Here is an 18966-nt window from a genome sequence, read left to right as displayed (position 1 = left end):
TGGATGTATTTCAAGGCCTACCTTCAAACTTTGCTTGACATCATGGGGAAATCAAAAGAAATCAGCCAAGACCTCAGAAAATAAATTGTAGACCTCCACAAGTCTGGTTCATCCTTGGGAGCAATTTCCAAACGCCTGAAGGTTCCATGTTCATCTGTACAAACAATAGTACACAAGTATAAACACCATGGGACCACGCAGCCGCCATACCGCTCAGGAAGGAGATGCATTCTGTCTCCTAGAGATGAACGTACTTTGGTGTGAAAAGTGCAAATCAATCCCAGAACAACAGCAAAGGACCTTGTGAAGATGCTGGAGGAAACAGGTACAAAGTATCTATATCCACAGTAAAACGAGTCCTATATCGACATAACCTGAAAGGCCGCTCAGCAAGGAAGAGGCCACTGCTCCAAAACCGCCATAAAAAAGCCAGACTACGGTTTCCAACTGCACATGGGGACAAAGATTGTACTTTTTGGAGAAATGTCCTCTGGTCTGATGAAACGAAAATATAACTGTTTGGCCATAATGACCGTCGTTATGTTTGGAGGAAAAAGGGGGAGGCTTGCAAGCTGAAGAACACCATCCCCACCGTGAAGCACGGGGGTGGCAACATGTTGTGGGGGTGCTTTGCTGCAGGAGGGACTGGTGCACTTCACAAAATCGATGCCCAAGTTAAACCATTTAAAGGCAATGCTACCAAATACTAATTGAGTGTATGTAAACTTCTGACCCACTGAGAATGTGATGAAAGAAATAAAAGCTGAAATAAATCATTCTCTCTACTCTTATTCTGACATTTCACGTACTTAAAATAGTGTTGATCCTAACTGACCTAAAACAGGGACATTTTACTAGGATTAAATGGCAGGAATTGTGAAAAGGTGAGTTTAAATGTATTTGGCTGAGGTGTATGTAAACTTCCCACTTCAACTGTACATATGAGATATGAGTAATGCAAGCTATGTAAACATTGTTTAAAGTGACTAGTGAGTCTCTATGTAGGCAGCAGCCTCTGAGTTAGTGATGGCTGTTTAACAGTCTGATGGCCTTGAGATCGAGAGACTGAAAAACAGCTTCTGTCTCAGCTTTGATGCACCTGTACTGACCTCGCCTCTGGATGGTAGTGGGGTGAACAGGTAGTGGCTCGGGTGGTGATGATGCACCTGTACTGACCTCGCCTTCTGGATGGTAGCGGGGTGAACAGGTAGTGGCTCGGGTGGTGATGATGCACCTGTACTGACCTCGCCTCTGGATGGTAGTGAACAGGCAGTGGCTCGGGTGGTGATGATGCACCTGGGACCTCGCCTCTGGAACAGGTAGTGGCTGATGATGCACCTGATGGTGATGATGCACCTGTACTGACCTCGCCTTCTGGATGGTAGAACACTGACCTCTCCTTCTGGATGGTAGTGGGGTGAACAGGCAGTGGCTCGGGTGGTGATGATGCACCTGTACTGACCTCGCCTCTGGATGGTAGCGGGGTGAACAGGTAGTGGCTCGGGTGGTGATGATGCACCTGTACTGACCTCGCCTTCTGGATGGTAGCGGGGTGAACAGGCAGTGGCTCGGGTGGTGATGATGCACCTGTACTGACCTCTCCTCTGGATGGTAGCGGGGTGAACAGGCAGTGGCTTGGGTGGTTGTTGTCCTTGATGATCTTTATGGCCTTCCTGTGACATCGGGTGGCGTAGGTGTCCTGGAGGGCAGGGGATGTGTTGTGCCTTGCGGTTGAGGGCGGTGCAGTTGCTGTTACCTGACGGTGAGACAGCACGACAGGATGCTCTCAATTGTGAATCTTTTAAAGTTTTGTCAGGGTTCTAGGTGACAAGCCACATTTTTTCAGCCTCCTGAGGTTGAAGAGGTGCTGCTGCGCCTTCTTCACCACACTGTCTGTGGGTGGACCAATTCAGTTTGTCTGTGATGTGTATGCCGAGGAACTTAACTTTCCACCTTCTCCACTACTGTCCCGTCGATGTGGATAGGGGGGTGCTGCCTCTGCTGTTTCCTGAAGTCCACGATCATCTCCTTTGTTTTGTTGATGTTGAGTGAGAGGTTGTTTTCCTGACACCACACTCCGAGAGCCCTCACCTACCTATAGGCCGTCTCGTTGTTGGTGGTGATCAAGCCCGCTACTGTTGTGTCGTCTGCAGACTTGATGATTTGAGTTGGAGGCGTGCATGGCCACTCAGTCATGGGTGAACAGGGAGTACAGGAAAGGGCTGAGCACGCACCCCTGTGGGGCCCCAGTGTTGAGGGTCAGCGAAGTGGAAATGTTGTTTCCTACCTTCACCACCTGGGGGAAGCCCGTCAGGAAGTATGGCCTGTTCCACAGTCTGACTGTTTGTCTAGGTGATGTGCGTCAGCTGCCCAGTATCCAGCCAGGAAACACCTTGTATGACCTGTTCCACAGTCTGGGCCGAGCCCATTGGGCCATCGAGATGAGGACCAATCACAGAGCTGAGTCTCAACTCATCGTCAACAACGCCGGACAGTAAATATGGCATTGGTTTTTGTCTTTTAGTTTTCAAACAAACATAAAAATACCAGTGACTCTTTGATAATATAAAATAAAAAGAACCATTAATTAATTCAGTATGTAAATAGAATAAAGTTTAGATACAACTTTGCAAATTCAGATATTAAATTAATTTTCTTTAAAAAAAAAAATGTTTAATTGTAAATTCTGTAAGATTGTTTTATTTGACCTGTTTTTGTCATGTCCTGATGCCATGACCGACCATGAGAAACGAAAAATCCTGTCCTTTAAAAAAAAAAATCAGAATCGCAGAGATGGGGATGAATCGTAGTTTCAGACCGCTCCACTACGACGCCATCTTGGATCTGAATGGAAGCTACACCATGCCCTCTGAAGACAAGAGGTTCATCCTCATCCTGCTGCCCAACACCACCGAGGACTCTGACTATGGTGAGAACACCGTGGACTCCATCTGAAAACACAGAACACTACCAATATAATGCAACACAATATGTTGTTTTTCAGACCTTCAGGTGGCTATCAAACTATTATTGGAAGCTGCTCCAGGACTGAAGAATGACGCCACGTCACAGTTCATTGCCTTCAGAAGGTAAGACGAGCATTACACAGTAGAGTGGTCAGACTTGTAGAGGTTATCTACACCGTTGATACTATAGGGACAGTAGAGGGATCAGACATGTAGAGGGGTTCTCTATACTATAGGGTCAGTAGAGGGGTTCTCTATACTATAGGGACAGTAGAGGGGTTCTCTATACTACAGGGACAGTAGAGGGGTTCTCTATACTATAGGGACAGTAGAGGGATCAGACATGTAGAGGGGTTCTCTATACTATAGGGTCAGTAGAGAGGTTCTCTGTACTATAGGGTCAGTAGAGGGGTTCTCTATACTATAGGGACAGTAGAGGGATCAAACATGTAGAGGGGTTCTCTATACTATAGGGTCAGTAGAGGGGTTCTCTATACTATAGGGTCAGTAGAGGGGTTCTCTATACTACAGGGACAGTAGAGTGGTTCTCTATACTATAGGGAGAGTAGAGGGGTTCTCTATACTATAGGGACAGTAGAGGGGTTCTCTATACTATAGGGACAGTAGAGGGGTTCTCTATACTATAGGGACAGTAGAGGGGTTCTCTATACTATAGGGACAGTAGAGGGGTTCTCTATACTATAGGGACAGTAGAGGGGTTCTCTATACTATAGGGACAGTAGAGGGGTTCTCTATACTATAGGGACAGTAGAGGGGTTCTCTATACTACAGGGACAGTAGAGGGGTTCTCTATACTACAGGGACAGTAGAGGGGTTCTCTATACTACAGGGACAGTAGAGGGGTTCTCTATACTACAGGGACAGTAGAGGGGTTCTCTATACGATTGATACTATAGGGACAGTAGAGGGGTTCTCTATACTATAGGGACAGTAGAGGGGTTCTCTACACCGTTGATACTACAGGTCAGTAGAGAGGTTCTCTATACTATAGGGTCAGTAGAGGGGTTCTCTATACTATAGGGACAGTAGAGGGATCAGACATGTAGAGGGGTTCTCTATACTATAGGGTCAGTAGAGGGGTTCTCTATACTATAGGGACAGTAGAGAGGTTCTCTATACTACAGGGACAGTAGAGGGGTTCTCTATACTATAGGGTCAGTAGAGGGGTTCTCTATACTATAGGGTCAGTAGAGGGGTTCTCTATACTACAGGGACAGTAGAGGGGTTCTCTATACTACAGGGACAGTAGAGGGGTTCTCTATACTATAGGGACAGTAGAGGGGTTCTCTATACTATAGGGACAGTAGAGGGGTTCTCTACACCGTTGATACTACAGGACAGTAGAGGGGTTCTCTATACTATAGGGTCAGTAGAGGGGTTCTCTATACTATAGGGTCAGTAGAGGGGTTCTCTATACTACAGGGACAGTAGAGGGGTTCTCTATACTATAGGGACAGTAGAGAGGTTCTCTATACTATAGGGACAGTAGAGTGGTTCTCTATACTATAGGGAGAGTAGAGGGGTTCTCTATACTATAGGGACAGTAGAGGGGTTCTCTATACTATAGGGACAGTAGAGGGGTTCTCTATACTATAGGGACAGTAGAGGGGTTCTCTATACTATAGGGACAGTAGAGGGGTTCTCTATACTATAGGGACAGTAGAGGGGTTCTCTATACTATAGGGACAGTAGAGGGTTCTCTATACTATAGGGACAGTAGAGGGGTTCTCTATACTATAGGGACAGTAGAGGGGTTCTCTATACTATAGGGACAGTAGAGGGGTTCTCTATACTATAGGGACAGTAGAGGGGTTCTCTATACTATAGGGACAGTAGACGGGTTCTCTATACTACAGGGACAGTAGAGGGGTTCTCTATACCATTGATACTATAGGGACAGTAGAGGGGTTCTCTATACTATAGGGACAGTAGAGGGGTTCTCTATACTATAGGGTCAGTAGAGGGGTTCTCTATACCATTGATACTATAGGGTCAGTAGAGGGGTTCTCTATACCATTGATACTATAGGGACAGGAGAGGGGTTCTCTATACCATTGATACTATAGGGACAGTAGAGGGGTTCTCTATACTACAGGGACAGTAGAGGGGTTCTCTATACTATAGGGTCAGTAGAGGGGTTCTCTATACTATAGGGACAGTAGAGGGGTTCTCTATACTATAGGGACAGTAGAGGGGTTCTCTATACTATAGGGACAGTAGAGGGGTTCTCTATACTATAGGGACAGTAGAGGGGTTCTCTATACTATAGGGACAGTAGAGGGTTCTCTATACTATAGGGGCAGTAGAGGGTTCTCTATACTATAGGGGCAGTAGAGGGTTCTCTATACTATAGGGGCAGTAGAGGGGTTCTCTATACTATAGGGGCAGTAGAGGGTTCTCTATACTATAGGGACAGTAGAGGGGTTCTCTATACTATAGGGACAGTAGAGGGTTCTCTATACTATAGGGACAGTAGAGGGTTCTCTATACTACAGGGACAGTAGAGGGTTCTCTATACTACAGGGACAGTAGAGGGGTTCTCTATACTACAGGGACAGTAGAGGGGTTCTCTATACGATTGATACTATAGGGACAGTAGAGGGGTTCTCTATACTATAGGGACAGTAGAGGGGTTCTCTACACCGTTGATACTACAGGACAGTAGAGGGGTTCTCTATACTATAGGGTCAGTAGAGGGGTTCTCTATACTATAGGGACAGTAGAGGGGTTCTCTATACTACAGGGACAGTAGAGGGGTTCTCTATACTATAGGGACAGTAGAGGGGTTCTCTACACCGTTGATACTACAGGACAGTAGAGGGGTTCTCTATACTATAGGGTCAGTAGAGGGGTTCTCTATACTATAGGGAGAGTAGAGGGGTTCTCTATACTATAGGGAGAGTAGAGGGGTTCTCTATACTATAGGGAGAGTAGAGGGGTTCTCTATACTATAGGGACAGTAGAGGGGTTCTCTATACTATAGGGACAGTAGAGGTCCTCTATACTATAGGGACAGTAGAGGGGTTCTCTATACTATAGGGACAGTAGAGAGGTTCTCTATGCTATAGGGACAGTAGAGGGGTTCTCTATACTATAGGGACAGTAGAGGGGTTCTCTATACTATAGGGACAGTAGAGGGGTTCTCTATACCATTGATACTATAGGAACAGTAGAGGGGGTTCTCTATACCATTGATAATACAGGGACAGTAGAGGGGTTCTCTATACCATTGATACTACAGGGACAGTAGAGGGGTTCTCTATACCATTGATACTACAGGGACAGTAGAGGGGTTCTCTATACCATTGATACTACAGGGTCAGTAGAGGGGTTCTCTATACCATCGATACTACAGGGACAGTAGAGGGGTTCTCTATACTATAGGACAGTAGAGGGGTTCTCTATACTATAGGACAGTAGAGGGGTTCTCTATACTATAGGACAGTAGAGGGGTTCTCTATACTATAGGACAGTAGAGGGGTTCTCTATACTATAGGACAGTAGAGGGGTTCTCCATACCATTGATACTATAGGGACAGTAGAGGGGTTCTCTATACTATAGGGACAGTAGAGGGGTTCTCTATACTATAGGGACAGTAGAGGGGTTCTCTATACTATAGGGACAGTAGAGGGGTTCTCTATACTACAGGGACAGTAGAGGGGTTCTCTATACTACAGGGACAGTAGAGGGGTTCTCTATACTACAGGGACAGTAGAGGGGTTCTCTATACTACAGGGACAGTAGAGGGGTTCTCTATACTACAGGGACAGTAGAGGGGTTCTCTATACGATTGATACTATAGGGACAGTAGAGGGGTTCTCTATACTATAGGGACAGTAGAGGGATCAAACATGTAGAGGGGTTCTCTATACTATAGGGTCAGTAGAGGGGTTCTCTATACTATAGGGACAGTAGAGAGGTTCTCTATACTACAGGGACAGTAGAGGGGTTCTCTATACTATAGGGACAGTAGAGGGGTTCTCTATACTATAGGGTCAGTAGAGGGGTTCTCTATACTATAGGGTCAGTAGAGGGGTTCTCTATACTATAGGGTCAGTAGAGGGGTTCTCTATACTACAGGGACAGTAGAGGGGTTCTCTATACTATAGGGACAGTAGAGGGGTTCTCTATACTATAGGGACAGTAGAGGGGTTCTCTATACTACAGGGACAGTAGAGTGGTTCTCTATACTACAGGGACAGTAGAGGGGTTCTCTATACTACAGGGACAGTAGAGGGGTTCTCTATACTACAGGGACAGTAGAGGGGTTCTCTATACGATTGATACTATAGGGACAGTAGAGGGGTTCTCTATACTATAGGGTCAGTAGAGGGGTTCTCTATACCATTGATACTATAGGGTCAGTAGAGGGGTTCTCTATACCATTGATACTATAGGGACAGGAGAGGGGTTCTCTATACCATTGATACTATAGGGACAGTAGAGGGGTTCTCTATACTACAGGGACAGTAGAGGGGTTCTCTATACGATTGATACTATAGGGACAGTAGAGGGGTTCTCTATACGATTGATACTATAGGACAGTAGAGGGGTTCTCTACACCATTGATACTATAGGGACAGTAGAGGGGTTCTCTATACGATTGATACTATAGGACAGTAGAGGGGTTCTCTACACCATTGATACTATAGGGACAGTAGAGGGGTTCTCTATACTATAGGGTCAGTAGAGGGGTTCTCTATACTACAGGGACAGTAGAGGGGTTCTCTATACTATAGGGACAGTAGAGGGGTTCTCTATACTATAGGGACAGTAGAGGGGTTCTCTATACTATAGGGACAGTAGAGGGGTTCTCTATACTATAGGGACAGTAGAGGGGTTCTCTATACTATAGGGACAGTAGAGGGTTCTCTATACTATAGGGACAGTAGAGGGTTCTCTATACTATAGGGGCAGTAGAGGGGTTCTCTATACTATAGGGACAGTAGAGGGTTCTCTATACTATAGGGACAGTAGAGGGTTCTCTATACTATAGGGACAGTAGAGGGTTCTCTATACTATAGGGACAGTAGAGGGGTTCTCTATACTATAGGGACAGTAGAGGGTTCTCTATACTATAGGGACAGTAGAGGGTTCTCTATACTATAGGGACAGTAGAGGGGTTCTCTATACTATAGGGACAGTAGAGGGGTTCTCTATACTACAGGGACAGTAGAGGGGTTCTCTATACTACAGGGACAGTAGAGGGGTTCTCTATACGATTGATACTATAGGGACAGTAGAGGGGTTCTCTATACTATAGGGACAGTAGAGGGGTTCTCTACACCGTTGATACTACAGGACAGTAGAGGGGTTCTCTATACTATAGGGGCAGTAGAGGGGTTCTCTATACTATAGGGGCAGTAGAGGGGTTCTCTATACTATAGGGGCAGTAGAGGGGTTCTCTATACTATAGGGACAGTAGAGGGGTTCTCTATACTATAGGGACAGTAGAGGGGTTCTCTATACTATAGGGACAGTAGAGGGTTCTCTATACTATAGGGACAGTAGAGGGTTCTCTATACTATAGGGACAGTAGAGGGTTCTCTATACTACAGGGACAGTAGAGGGTTCTCTATACTACAGGGACAGTAGAGGGGTTCTCTATACGATTGATACTATAGGGACAGTAGAGGGGTTCTCTATACTATAGGGACAGTAGAGGGTTCTCTACACCGTTGATACTACAGGACAGTAGAGGGTTCTCTATACTATAGGGTCAGTAGAGGGTTCTCTATACTATATGGACAGTAGAGGGTTCTCTATACTACAGGGACAGTAGAGGGTTCTCTATACTACAGGGACAGTAGAGGGTTCTCTATACTACAGGGACAGTAGAGGGGTTCTCTATACGATTGATACTATAGGGACAGTAGAGGGGTTCTCTATACTATAGGGACAGTAGAGGGGTTCTCTACACCGTTGATACTACAGGTCAGTAGAGAGGTTCTCTATACTATAGGGTCAGTAGAGGGGTTCTCTATACTATAGGGACAGTAGAGAGGTTCTCTATACTACAGGGACAGTAGAGGGGTTCTCTATACTATAGGGACAGTAGAGGGGTTCTCTATACTATAGGGTCAGTAGAGGGGTTCTCTATACTATAGGGTCAGTAGAGGGGTTCTCTATACTACAGGGACAGTAGAGGGGTTCTCTATACTATAGGGACAGTAGAGGGGTTCTCTATACCATTGATACTATAGGGACAGTAGAGGGGGTTCTCTATACCATTGATAATACAGGGACAGTAGAGGGGTTCTCTATACCATTGATACTACAGGGACAGTAGAGGGGTTCTCTATACCATTGATACTACAGGGACAGTAGAGGGGTTCTCTATACCATTGATACTACAGGGTCAGTAGAGGGGTTCTCTATACCATTGATACTATAGGGACAGTAGAGGGGTTCTCTATACTATAGGGACAGTAGAGGGGTTCTCTATACTACAGGGACAGTAGAGGGGTTCTCTATACTACAGGGACAGTAGAGGGGTTCTCTATACTACAGGGACAGTAGAGGGGTTCTCTATACTACAGGGACAGTAGAGGGGTTCTCTATACGATTGATACTATAGGGACAGTAGAGGGGTTCTCTATACTATAGGGACAGTAGAGGGATCAAACATGTAGAGGGGTTCTCTATACTATAGGGTCAGTAGAGGGGTTCTCTATACTATAGGGAGAGTAGAGGGGTTCTCTATACTATAGGGAGAGTAGAGGGGTTCTCTATACTATAGGGAGAGTAGAGGGGTTCTCTATACTATAGGGAGAGTAGAGGGGTTCTCTATACTATAGGGACAGTAGGGGTCCTCTATACTATAGGGACAGTAGAGGGGTTCTCTATACTATAGGGACAGTAGAGAGGTTCTCTATGCTATAGGGACAGTAGAGGGGTTCTCTATACTATAGGGACAGTAGAGGGGTTCTCTATACTATAGGGACAGTAGAGGGGTTCTCTATACCATTGATACTATAGGAACAGTAGAGGGGGTTCTCTATACCATTGATAATACAGGGACAGTAGAGGGGTTCTCTATACCATTGATACTACAGGGACAGTAGAGGGGTTCTCTATACCATTGATACTACAGGGACAGTAGAGGGGTTCTCTATACCATTGATACTACAGGGTCAGTAGAGGGGTTCTCTATACCATCGATACTACAGGGACAGTAGAGGGGTTCTCTATACTATAGGACAGTAGAGGGGTTCTCTATACTATAGGACAGTAGAGGGGTTCTCTATACTATAGGACAGTAGAGGGGTTCTCTATACTATAGGACAGTAGAGGGGTTCTCTATACTATAGGACAGTAGAGGGGTTCTCCATACCATTGATACTATAGGGACAGTAGAGGGGTTCTCTATACTATAGGGACAGTAGAGGGGTTCTCTATACTATAGGGACAGTAGAGGGGTTCTCTATACTATAGGGACAGTAGAGGGGTTCTCTATACTACAGGGACAGTAGAGGGGTTCTCTATACTACAGGGACAGTAGAGGGTTCTCTATACTACAGGGACAGTAGAGGGTTCTCTATACTACAGGGACAGTAGAGGGTTCTCTATACTACAGGGACAGTAGAGGGGTTCTCTATACGATTGATACTATAGGGACAGTAGAGGGGTTCTCTATACTATAGGGACAGTAGAGGGATCAAACATGTAGAGGGGTTCTCTATACTATAGGGTCAGTAGAGGGGTTCTCTATACTATAGGGACAGTAGAGAGGTTCTCTATACTACAGGGACAGTAGAGGGGTTCTCTATACTATAGGGACAGTAGAGGGGTTCTCTATACTATAGGGTCAGTAGAGGGGTTCTCTATACTATAGGGTCAGTAGAGGGGTTCTCTATACTATAGGGTCAGTAGAGGGGTTCTCTATACTACAGGGACAGTAGAGGGGTTCTCTATACTATAGGGACAGTAGAGGGGTTCTCTATACTATAGGGACAGTAGAGGGGTTCTCTATACTACAGGGACAGTAGAGTGGTTCTCTATACTACAGGGACAGTAGAGGGGTTCTCTATACTACAGGGACAGTAGAGGGGTTCTCTATACTACAGGGACAGTAGAGGGGTTCTCTATACGATTGATACTATAGGGACAGTAGAGGGGTTCTCTATACTATAGGGTCAGTAGAGGGTTCTCTATACCATTGATACTATAGGGTCAGTAGAGGGGTTCTCTATACCATTGATACTATAGGGACAGGAGAGGGTTCTCTATACCATTGATACTATAGGGACAGTAGAGGGTTCTCTATACTACAGGGACAGTAGAGGGTTCTCTATACGATTGATACTATAGGGACAGTAGAGGGGTTCTCTATACGATTGATACTATAGGACAGTAGAGGGGTTCTCTACACCATTGATACTATAGGGACAGTAGAGGGGTTCTCTATACGATTGATACTATAGGACAGTAGAGGGGTTCTCTACACCATTGATACTATAGGGACAGTAGAGGGGTTCTCTATACTATAGGGTCAGTAGAGGGTTCTCTATACTACAGGGACAGTAGAGGGTTCTCTATACTATAGGGACAGTAGAGGGGTTCTCTATACTATAGGGACAGTAGAGGGTTCTCTATACTATAGGGACAGTAGAGGGTTCTCTATACTATAGGGACAGTAGAGGGTTCTCTATACTATAGGGACAGTAGAGGGTTCTCTATACTATAGGGACAGTAGAGGGGTTCTCTATACTATAGGGACAGTAGAGGGGTTCTCTATACTATAGGGGCAGTAGAGGGGTTCTCTATACTATAGGGACAGTAGAGGGGTTCTCTATACTATAGGGACAGTAGAGGGGTTCTCTATACTATAGGGACAGTAGAGGGGTTCTCTATACTATAGGGACAGTAGAGGGTTCTCTACTATAGGACAGGAGGGTTCTCTATACTATAGGGACAGTAGAGGGTTCTCTATACTATAGGGACAGTAGAGGGTTCTCTATACTATAGGGACAGTAGAGGGTTCTCTATACTATAGGGACAGTAGAGGGGTTCTCTATACTATAGGGACAGTAGAGGGGTTCTCTATACTACAGGGACAGTAGAGGGGTTCTCTATACTACAGGGACAGTAGAGGGGTTCTCTATACGATTGATACTATAGGGACAGTAGAGGGGTTCTCTATACTATAGGGACAGTAGAGGGGTTCTCTACACCGTTGATACTACAGGACAGTAGAGGGTTCTCTATACTATAGGGTCAGTAGAGGGTTCTCTATACTATATGGACAGTAGAGGGGTTCTCTATACTACAGGGACAGTAGAGGGTTCTCTATACTATAGGGACAGTAGAGGGTTCTCTATACTATAGGGACAGTAGAGGGTTCTCTATACTATAGGGACAGTAGAGGGGTTCTCTATACTATAGGGACAGTAGAGGGGTTCTCTATACTATAGGGAGGGGTCTCAGTAGAGGGGGTTCTCTATACTATAGGGACAGTAGAGGGGTTCTCTATACTATAGGGACAGTAGAGGGGTTCTCTATACTATAGGGACAGTAGAGGGGTTCTCTATACTATAGGGACAGTAGAGGGGTTCTCTATACTATAGGGACAGTAGAGGGTTCTCAGTAGAGGGTTCTCTATACTATAGGGACAGTAGAGGGGTTCTCTATACTATAGGGACAGTAGAGGGGTTCTCTATACTACAGGGACAGTAGAGGGGTTCTCTATACTACAGGGACAGTAGAGGGGTTCTCTATACGATTGATACTATAGGGACAGTAGAGGGGTTCTCTATACTATAGGGACAGTAGAGGGGTTCTCTACACCGTTGATACTACAGGACAGTAGAGGGGTTCTCTATACTATAGGGTCAGTAGAGGGGTTCTCTATACTATATGGACAGTAGAGGGGTTCTCTATACTACAGGGACAGTAGAGGGGTTCTCTATACTACAGGGACAGTAGAGGGGTTCTCTATACTACAGGGACAGTAGAGGGGTTCTCTATACGATTGATACTATAGGGACAGTAGAGGGGTTCTCTATACTATAGGGACAGTAGAGGGGTTCTCTACACCGTTGATACTACAGGTCAGTAGAGAGGTTCTCTATACTATAGGGTCAGTAGAGGGGTTCTCTATACTATAGGGACAGTAGAGGGATCAGACATGTAGAGGGGTTCTCTATACTATAGGGTCAGTAGAGGGGTTCTCTATACTATAGGGACAGTAGAGAGGTTCTCTATACTACAGGGACAGTAGAGGGGTTCTCTATACTATAGGGACAGTAGAGGGGTTCTCTATACTATAGGGTCAGTAGAGGGGTTCTCTATACTATAGGGTCAGTAGAGGGGTTCTCTATACTACAGGGACAGTAGAGGGGTTCTCTATACTATAGGGACAGTAGAGGGGTTCTCTATACCATTGATACTATAGGGACAGTAGAGGGGGTTCTCTATACCATTGATAATACAGGGACAGTAGAGGGGTTCTCTATACCATTGATACTACAGGGACAGTAGAGGGGTTCTCTATACCATTGATACTACAGGGACAGTAGAGGGGTTCTCTATACCATTGATACTACAGGGTCAGTAGAGGGGTTCTCTATACCATTGATACTATAGGGACAGTAGAGGGGTTCTCTATACTATAGGGACAGTAGAGGGGTTCTCTATACTACAGGGACAGTAGAGGGGTTCTCTATACTACAGGGACAGTAGAGGGGTTCTCTATACTACAGGGACAGTAGAGGGGTTCTCTATACTACAGGGACAGTAGAGGGGTTCTCTATACGATTGATACTATAGGGACAGTAGAGGGGTTCTCTATACTATAGGGACAGTAGAGGGATCAAACATGTAGAGGGGTTCTCTATACTATAGGGTCAGTAGAGGGGTTCTCTATACTATAGGGACAGTAGAGAGGTTCTCTATACTATAGGGACAGTAGAGGGGTTCTCTATACTATAGGGTCAGTAGAGGGGTTCTCTATACTATAGGGTCAGTTGAGGGGTTCTCTATACTACAGGGACAGTAGAGGGGTTCTCTATACTATAGGGACAGTAGAGGGTTCTCTATACTATAGGGACAGTAGAGGGTTCTCTATACTACAGGGACAGTAGAGGGTTCTCTATACTACAGGGACAGTAGAGGGGTTCTCTATACGATTGATACTATAGGGACAGTAGAGGGTTCTCTATACTATAGGGTCAGTAGAGGGGTTCTCTATACCATTGATACTATAGGGTCAGTAGAGGGGTTCTCTATACCATTGATACTATAGGGACAGGAGAGGGGTTCTCTATACCATTGATACTATAGGGACAGTAGAGGGGTTCTCTATACTACAGGGACAGTAGAGGGGTTCTCTATACGATTGATACTATAGGGACAGTAGAGGGGTTCTCTATACGATTGATACTATAGGACAGTAGAGGGGTTCTCTACACCATTGATACTATAGGGACAGTAGAGGGGTTCTCTATACTATAGGGTCAGTAGAGGGGTTCTCTATACTACAGGGACAGTAGAGGGGTTCTCTATACTATAGGGACAGTAGAGGGGTTCTCTATACTATAGGGACAGTAGAGGGGTTCTCTATACTATAGGGACAGTAGAGGGGTTCTCTATACTATAGGGACAGTAGAGGGGTTCTCTATACTATAGGGACAGTAGAGGGGTTCTCTATACTACAGGGACAGTAGAGGGGTTCTCTATACGATTGATACTACAGGGACAGTAGAGGGGTTCTCTATACGATTGATACTATAGGGACAGTAGAGGGGTTCTCTATACTATAGGGACAGTAGAGGGATCAAACATGTAGAGGGGTTCTCTATACTATAGGGTCAGTAGAGGGGTTCTCTATACTATAGGGACAGTAGAGAGGTTCTCTATACTATAGGGACAGTAGAGGGGTTCTCTATACTATAGGGTCAGTAGAGGGGTTCTCTATACTATAGGGTCAGTTGAGGGGTTCTCTATACTACAGGGACAGTAGAGGGGTTCTCTATACTATAGGGACAGTAGAGGGGTTCTCTATACTATAGGGACAGTAGAGGGGTTCTCTATACTACAGGGACAGTAGAGGGGTTCTCTATACTACAGGGACAGTAGAGGGGTTCTCTATACGATTGATACTATAGGGACAGTAGAGGGGTTCTCTATACTATAGGGTCAGTAGAGGGGTTCTCTATACCATTGATACTATAGGGACAGGAGAGGGGTTCTCTATACCATTGATACTATAGGGACAGTAGAGGGGTTCTCTATACTACAGGGACAGTAGAGGGGTTCTCTATACGATTGATACTATAGGGACAGTAGAGGGGTTCTCTATACGATTGATACTATAGGACAGTAGAGGGGTTCTCTACACCATTGATACTATAGGGACAGTAGAGGGGTTCTCTATACTATAGGGTCAGTAGAGGGGTTCTCTATACTACAGGGACAGTAGAGGGGTTCTCTATACTATAGGGACAGTAGAGGGTTCTCTATACTATAGGGACAGTAGAGGGTTCTCTATACTATAGGGACAGTAGAGGGTTCTCTATACTATAGGGACAGTAGAGGGTTCTCTATACTATAGGGGCAGTAGAGGGTTCTCTATACTATAGGGACAGTAGAGGGTTCTCTATACTATAGGGGCAGTAGAGGGGTTCTCTATACTATAGGGGCAGTAGAGGGGTTCTCTATACTATAGGGACAGTAGAGGGGTTCTCTATACTATAGGGACAGTAGAGGGGTTCTCTATACTATAGGGACAGTAGAGGGGTTCTCTATACTATAGGGACAGTAGAGGGGTTCTCTATACTATAGGGACAGTAGAGGGGTTCTCTATACTATAGGGACAGTAGAGGGGTTCTCTACACCGTTGATAATACAGGACAGTAGAGGGTTCTCTATACTATAGGGTCAGTAGGGGGTTCTCTAGTAGGAGGGGGTTCTCTATACTATAGGACAGTAGAGGGGTTCTCTATACTACAGGGACAGTAGAGGGGTTCTCTATACTACAGGGACAGTAGAGGGGTTCTCTATACTACAGGGACAGTAGAGGGGTTCTCTATACGATTGATACTATAGGGACAGTAGAGGGGTTCTCTATACTATAGGGACAGTAGAGGGGTTCTCTACACCGTTGATACTACAGGTCAGTAGAGAGGTTCTCTATACTATAGGGTCAGTAGAGGGGTTCTCTATACTATAGGGACAGTAGAGAGGTTCTCTATACTACAGGGACAGTAGAGGGTTCTCTATACTATAGGGACAGTAGAGGGTTCTCTATACTATAGGGTCAGTAGAGGGGTTCTCTATACTATAGGGTCAGTAGAGGGGTTCTCTATACTACAGGGACAGTAGAGGGGTTCTCTATACTACAGGGACAGTAGAGGGGTTCTCTATACTATAGGGACAGTAGAGGGGTTCTCTATACTATAGGGACAGTAGAGGGGTTCTCTACACCGTTGATACTACAGGACAGTAGAGGGGTTCTCTATACTATAGGGTCAGTAGAGGGGTTCTCTATACTATAGGGTCAGTAGAGGGGTTCTCTATACTACAGGGACAGTAGAGGGGTTCTCTATACTATAGGGACAGTAGAGAGGTTCTCTATACTATAGGGACAGTAGAGTGGTTCTCTATACTATAGGGAGAGTAGAGGGGTTCTCTATACTATAGGGACAGTAGAGGGGTTCTCTATACTATAGGGACAGTAGAGGGGTTCTCTATACTATAGGGACAGTAGAGGGGTTCTCTATACTATAGGGACAGTAGAGGGGTTCTCTATACTATAGGGACAGTAGAGGGGTTCTCTATACTATAGGGACAGTAGAGGGTTCTCTATACTATAGGGACAGTAGAGGGTTCTATACTATACTATAGGGACAGTAGAGGGGTTCTCTATCTATACAGTAGGGACAGTAGAGGGGTTCTCTATACTATAGGGACAGTAGAGGGGTTCTCTATACTATAGGGACAGTAGAGGGTTCTCTATACTATAGGGACAGTAGAGGGTTCTCTATACTATAGGGACAGTAGAGGGTTCTCTATACTATAGGGACAGTAGAGGGGTTCTCTATACTATAGGGACAGTAGAGGGGTTCTCTATACTATAGGGACAGTAGAGGGGTTCTCTATACTATAGGGTCAGTAGAGGGGTTCTCTATACCATTGATACTATAGGGTCAGTAGAGGGGTTCTCTATACCATTGATACTATAGGGACAGGAGAGGGGTTCTCTATACCATTGATACTATAGGGACAGTAGAGGGGTTCTCTATACTACAGGGACAGTAGAGGGGTTCTCTATACTATAGGGTCAGTAGAGGGGTTCTCTATACTATAGGGACAGTAGAGGGGTTCTCTATACTATAGGGACAGTAGAGGGTTCTCTATACTATAGGGACAGTAGAGGGTTCTCTATACTATAGGGACAGTAGAGGGGTTCTCTATACTATAGGGACAGTAGAGGGGTTCTCTATACTATAGGGACAGTAGAGGGGTTCTCTATACTATAGGGGCAGTAGAGGGGTTCTCTATACTATAGGGGCAGTAGAGGGGTTCTCTATACTATAGGGACAGTAGAGGGGTTCTCTATACTATAGGGACAGTAGAGGGGTTCTCTATACTATAGGGACAGTAGAGGGGTTCTCTATACTACAGGGACAGTAGAGGGGTTCTCTATACTACAGGGACAGTAGAGGGGTTCTCTATACTACAGGGACAGTAGAGGGGTTCTCTATACGATTGATACTATAGGGACAGTAGAGGGGTTCTCTATACTATAGGGACAGTAGAGGGGTTCTCTACACCGTTGATACTACAGGACAGTAGAGGGGTTCTCTATACTATAGGGTCAGTAGAGGGGTTCTCTATACTATAGGGACAGTAGAGGGGTTCTCTACACCGTTGATACTACAGGACAGTAGAGGGGTTCTCTATACTATAGGGTCAGTAGAGGGGTTCTCTATACTATAGGGAGAGTAGAGGGGTTCTCTATACTATAGGGAGAGTAGAGGGGTTCTCTATACTATAGGGAGAGTAGAGGGGTTCTCTATACTATAGGGAGAGTAGAGGGGTTCTCTATACTATAGGGACAGTAGAGGGGTTCTCTATACTATAGGGACAGTAGAGGGGTTCTCTATACCATTGATACTATAGGGACAGTAGAGGGGGTTCTCTATACCATTGATAATACAGGGACAGTAGAGGGGTTCTCTATACCATTGATACTACAGGGACAGTAGAGGGGTTCTCTATACCATTGATACTACAGGGACAGTAGAGGGGTTCTCTATACCATTGATACTACAGGGTTAGTAGAGGGGTTCTCTATACCATCGATACTACAGGGACAGTAGAGGGGTTCTCTATACTATAGGACAGTAGAGGGGTTCTCTATACTATAGGACAGTAGAGGGGTTCTCCATACCATTGATACTATAGGGACAGTAGAGGGGTTCTCTATACTATAGGGACAGTAGAGGGGTTCTCTATACTATAGGGACAGTAGAGGGGTTCTCTATACTATAGGGACAGTAGAGGGGTTCTCTATACTACAGGGACAGTAGAGGGGTTCTCTATACTACAGGGACAGTAGAGGGGTTCTCTATACTACAGGGACAGTAGAGGGGTTCTCTATACTACAGGGACAGTAGAGGGGTTCTCTATACTACAGGGACAGTAGAGGGGTTCTCTATACTACAGGGACAGTAGAGGGGTTCTCTATACGATTGATACTATAGGGACAGTAGAGGGGTTCTCTATACTATAGGGACAGTAGAGGGATCAAACATGTAGAGGGGTTCTCTATACTATAGGGTCAGTAGAGGGGTTCTCTATACTATAGGGACAGTAGAGAGGTTCTCTATACTACAGGGACAGTAGAGGGGTTCTCTATACTATAGGGACAGTAGAGGGGTTCTCTATACTATAGGGTCAGTAGAGGGGTTCTCTATACTATAGGGTCAGTAGAGGGGTTCTCTATACTACAGGGACAGTAGAGGGGTTCTCTATACT

At 45.2% G+C, this 18966-nt stretch overlaps 1 protein-coding gene across 12 annotated transcripts in view; it reads left to right on the top strand.

Annotated features, from left to right (window-relative positions):
- The window catches only part of helb (helicase (DNA) B), a 51176-nt gene that overhangs the window by 11213 nt on the left and 20997 nt on the right, over positions 1–18966 (top strand). For all 12 annotated transcript variants that reach the window (XM_065021285.1, XM_065021277.1, XM_065021280.1 and 9 more), the window contains exons 7-9: positions 2353–2494; positions 2784–2929; positions 3005–3089. In XM_065021285.1, the coding sequence (XP_064877357.1) occupies positions 2353–2494; positions 2784–2929; positions 3005–3089 (373 nt within the window). The remainder of the gene's footprint in view (positions 1–2352; positions 2495–2783; positions 2930–3004; positions 3090–18966) is intronic.

The sequence above is a fragment of the Oncorhynchus nerka genome, linkage group LG8, assembly GCF_034236695.1.
Source record: "Oncorhynchus nerka isolate Pitt River linkage group LG8, Oner_Uvic_2.0, whole genome shotgun sequence".
NCBI lineage: Eukaryota > Metazoa > Chordata > Actinopteri > Salmoniformes > Salmonidae > Oncorhynchus > Oncorhynchus nerka.
This window is presented reverse-complemented; position numbering and strand designations above follow the sequence as displayed.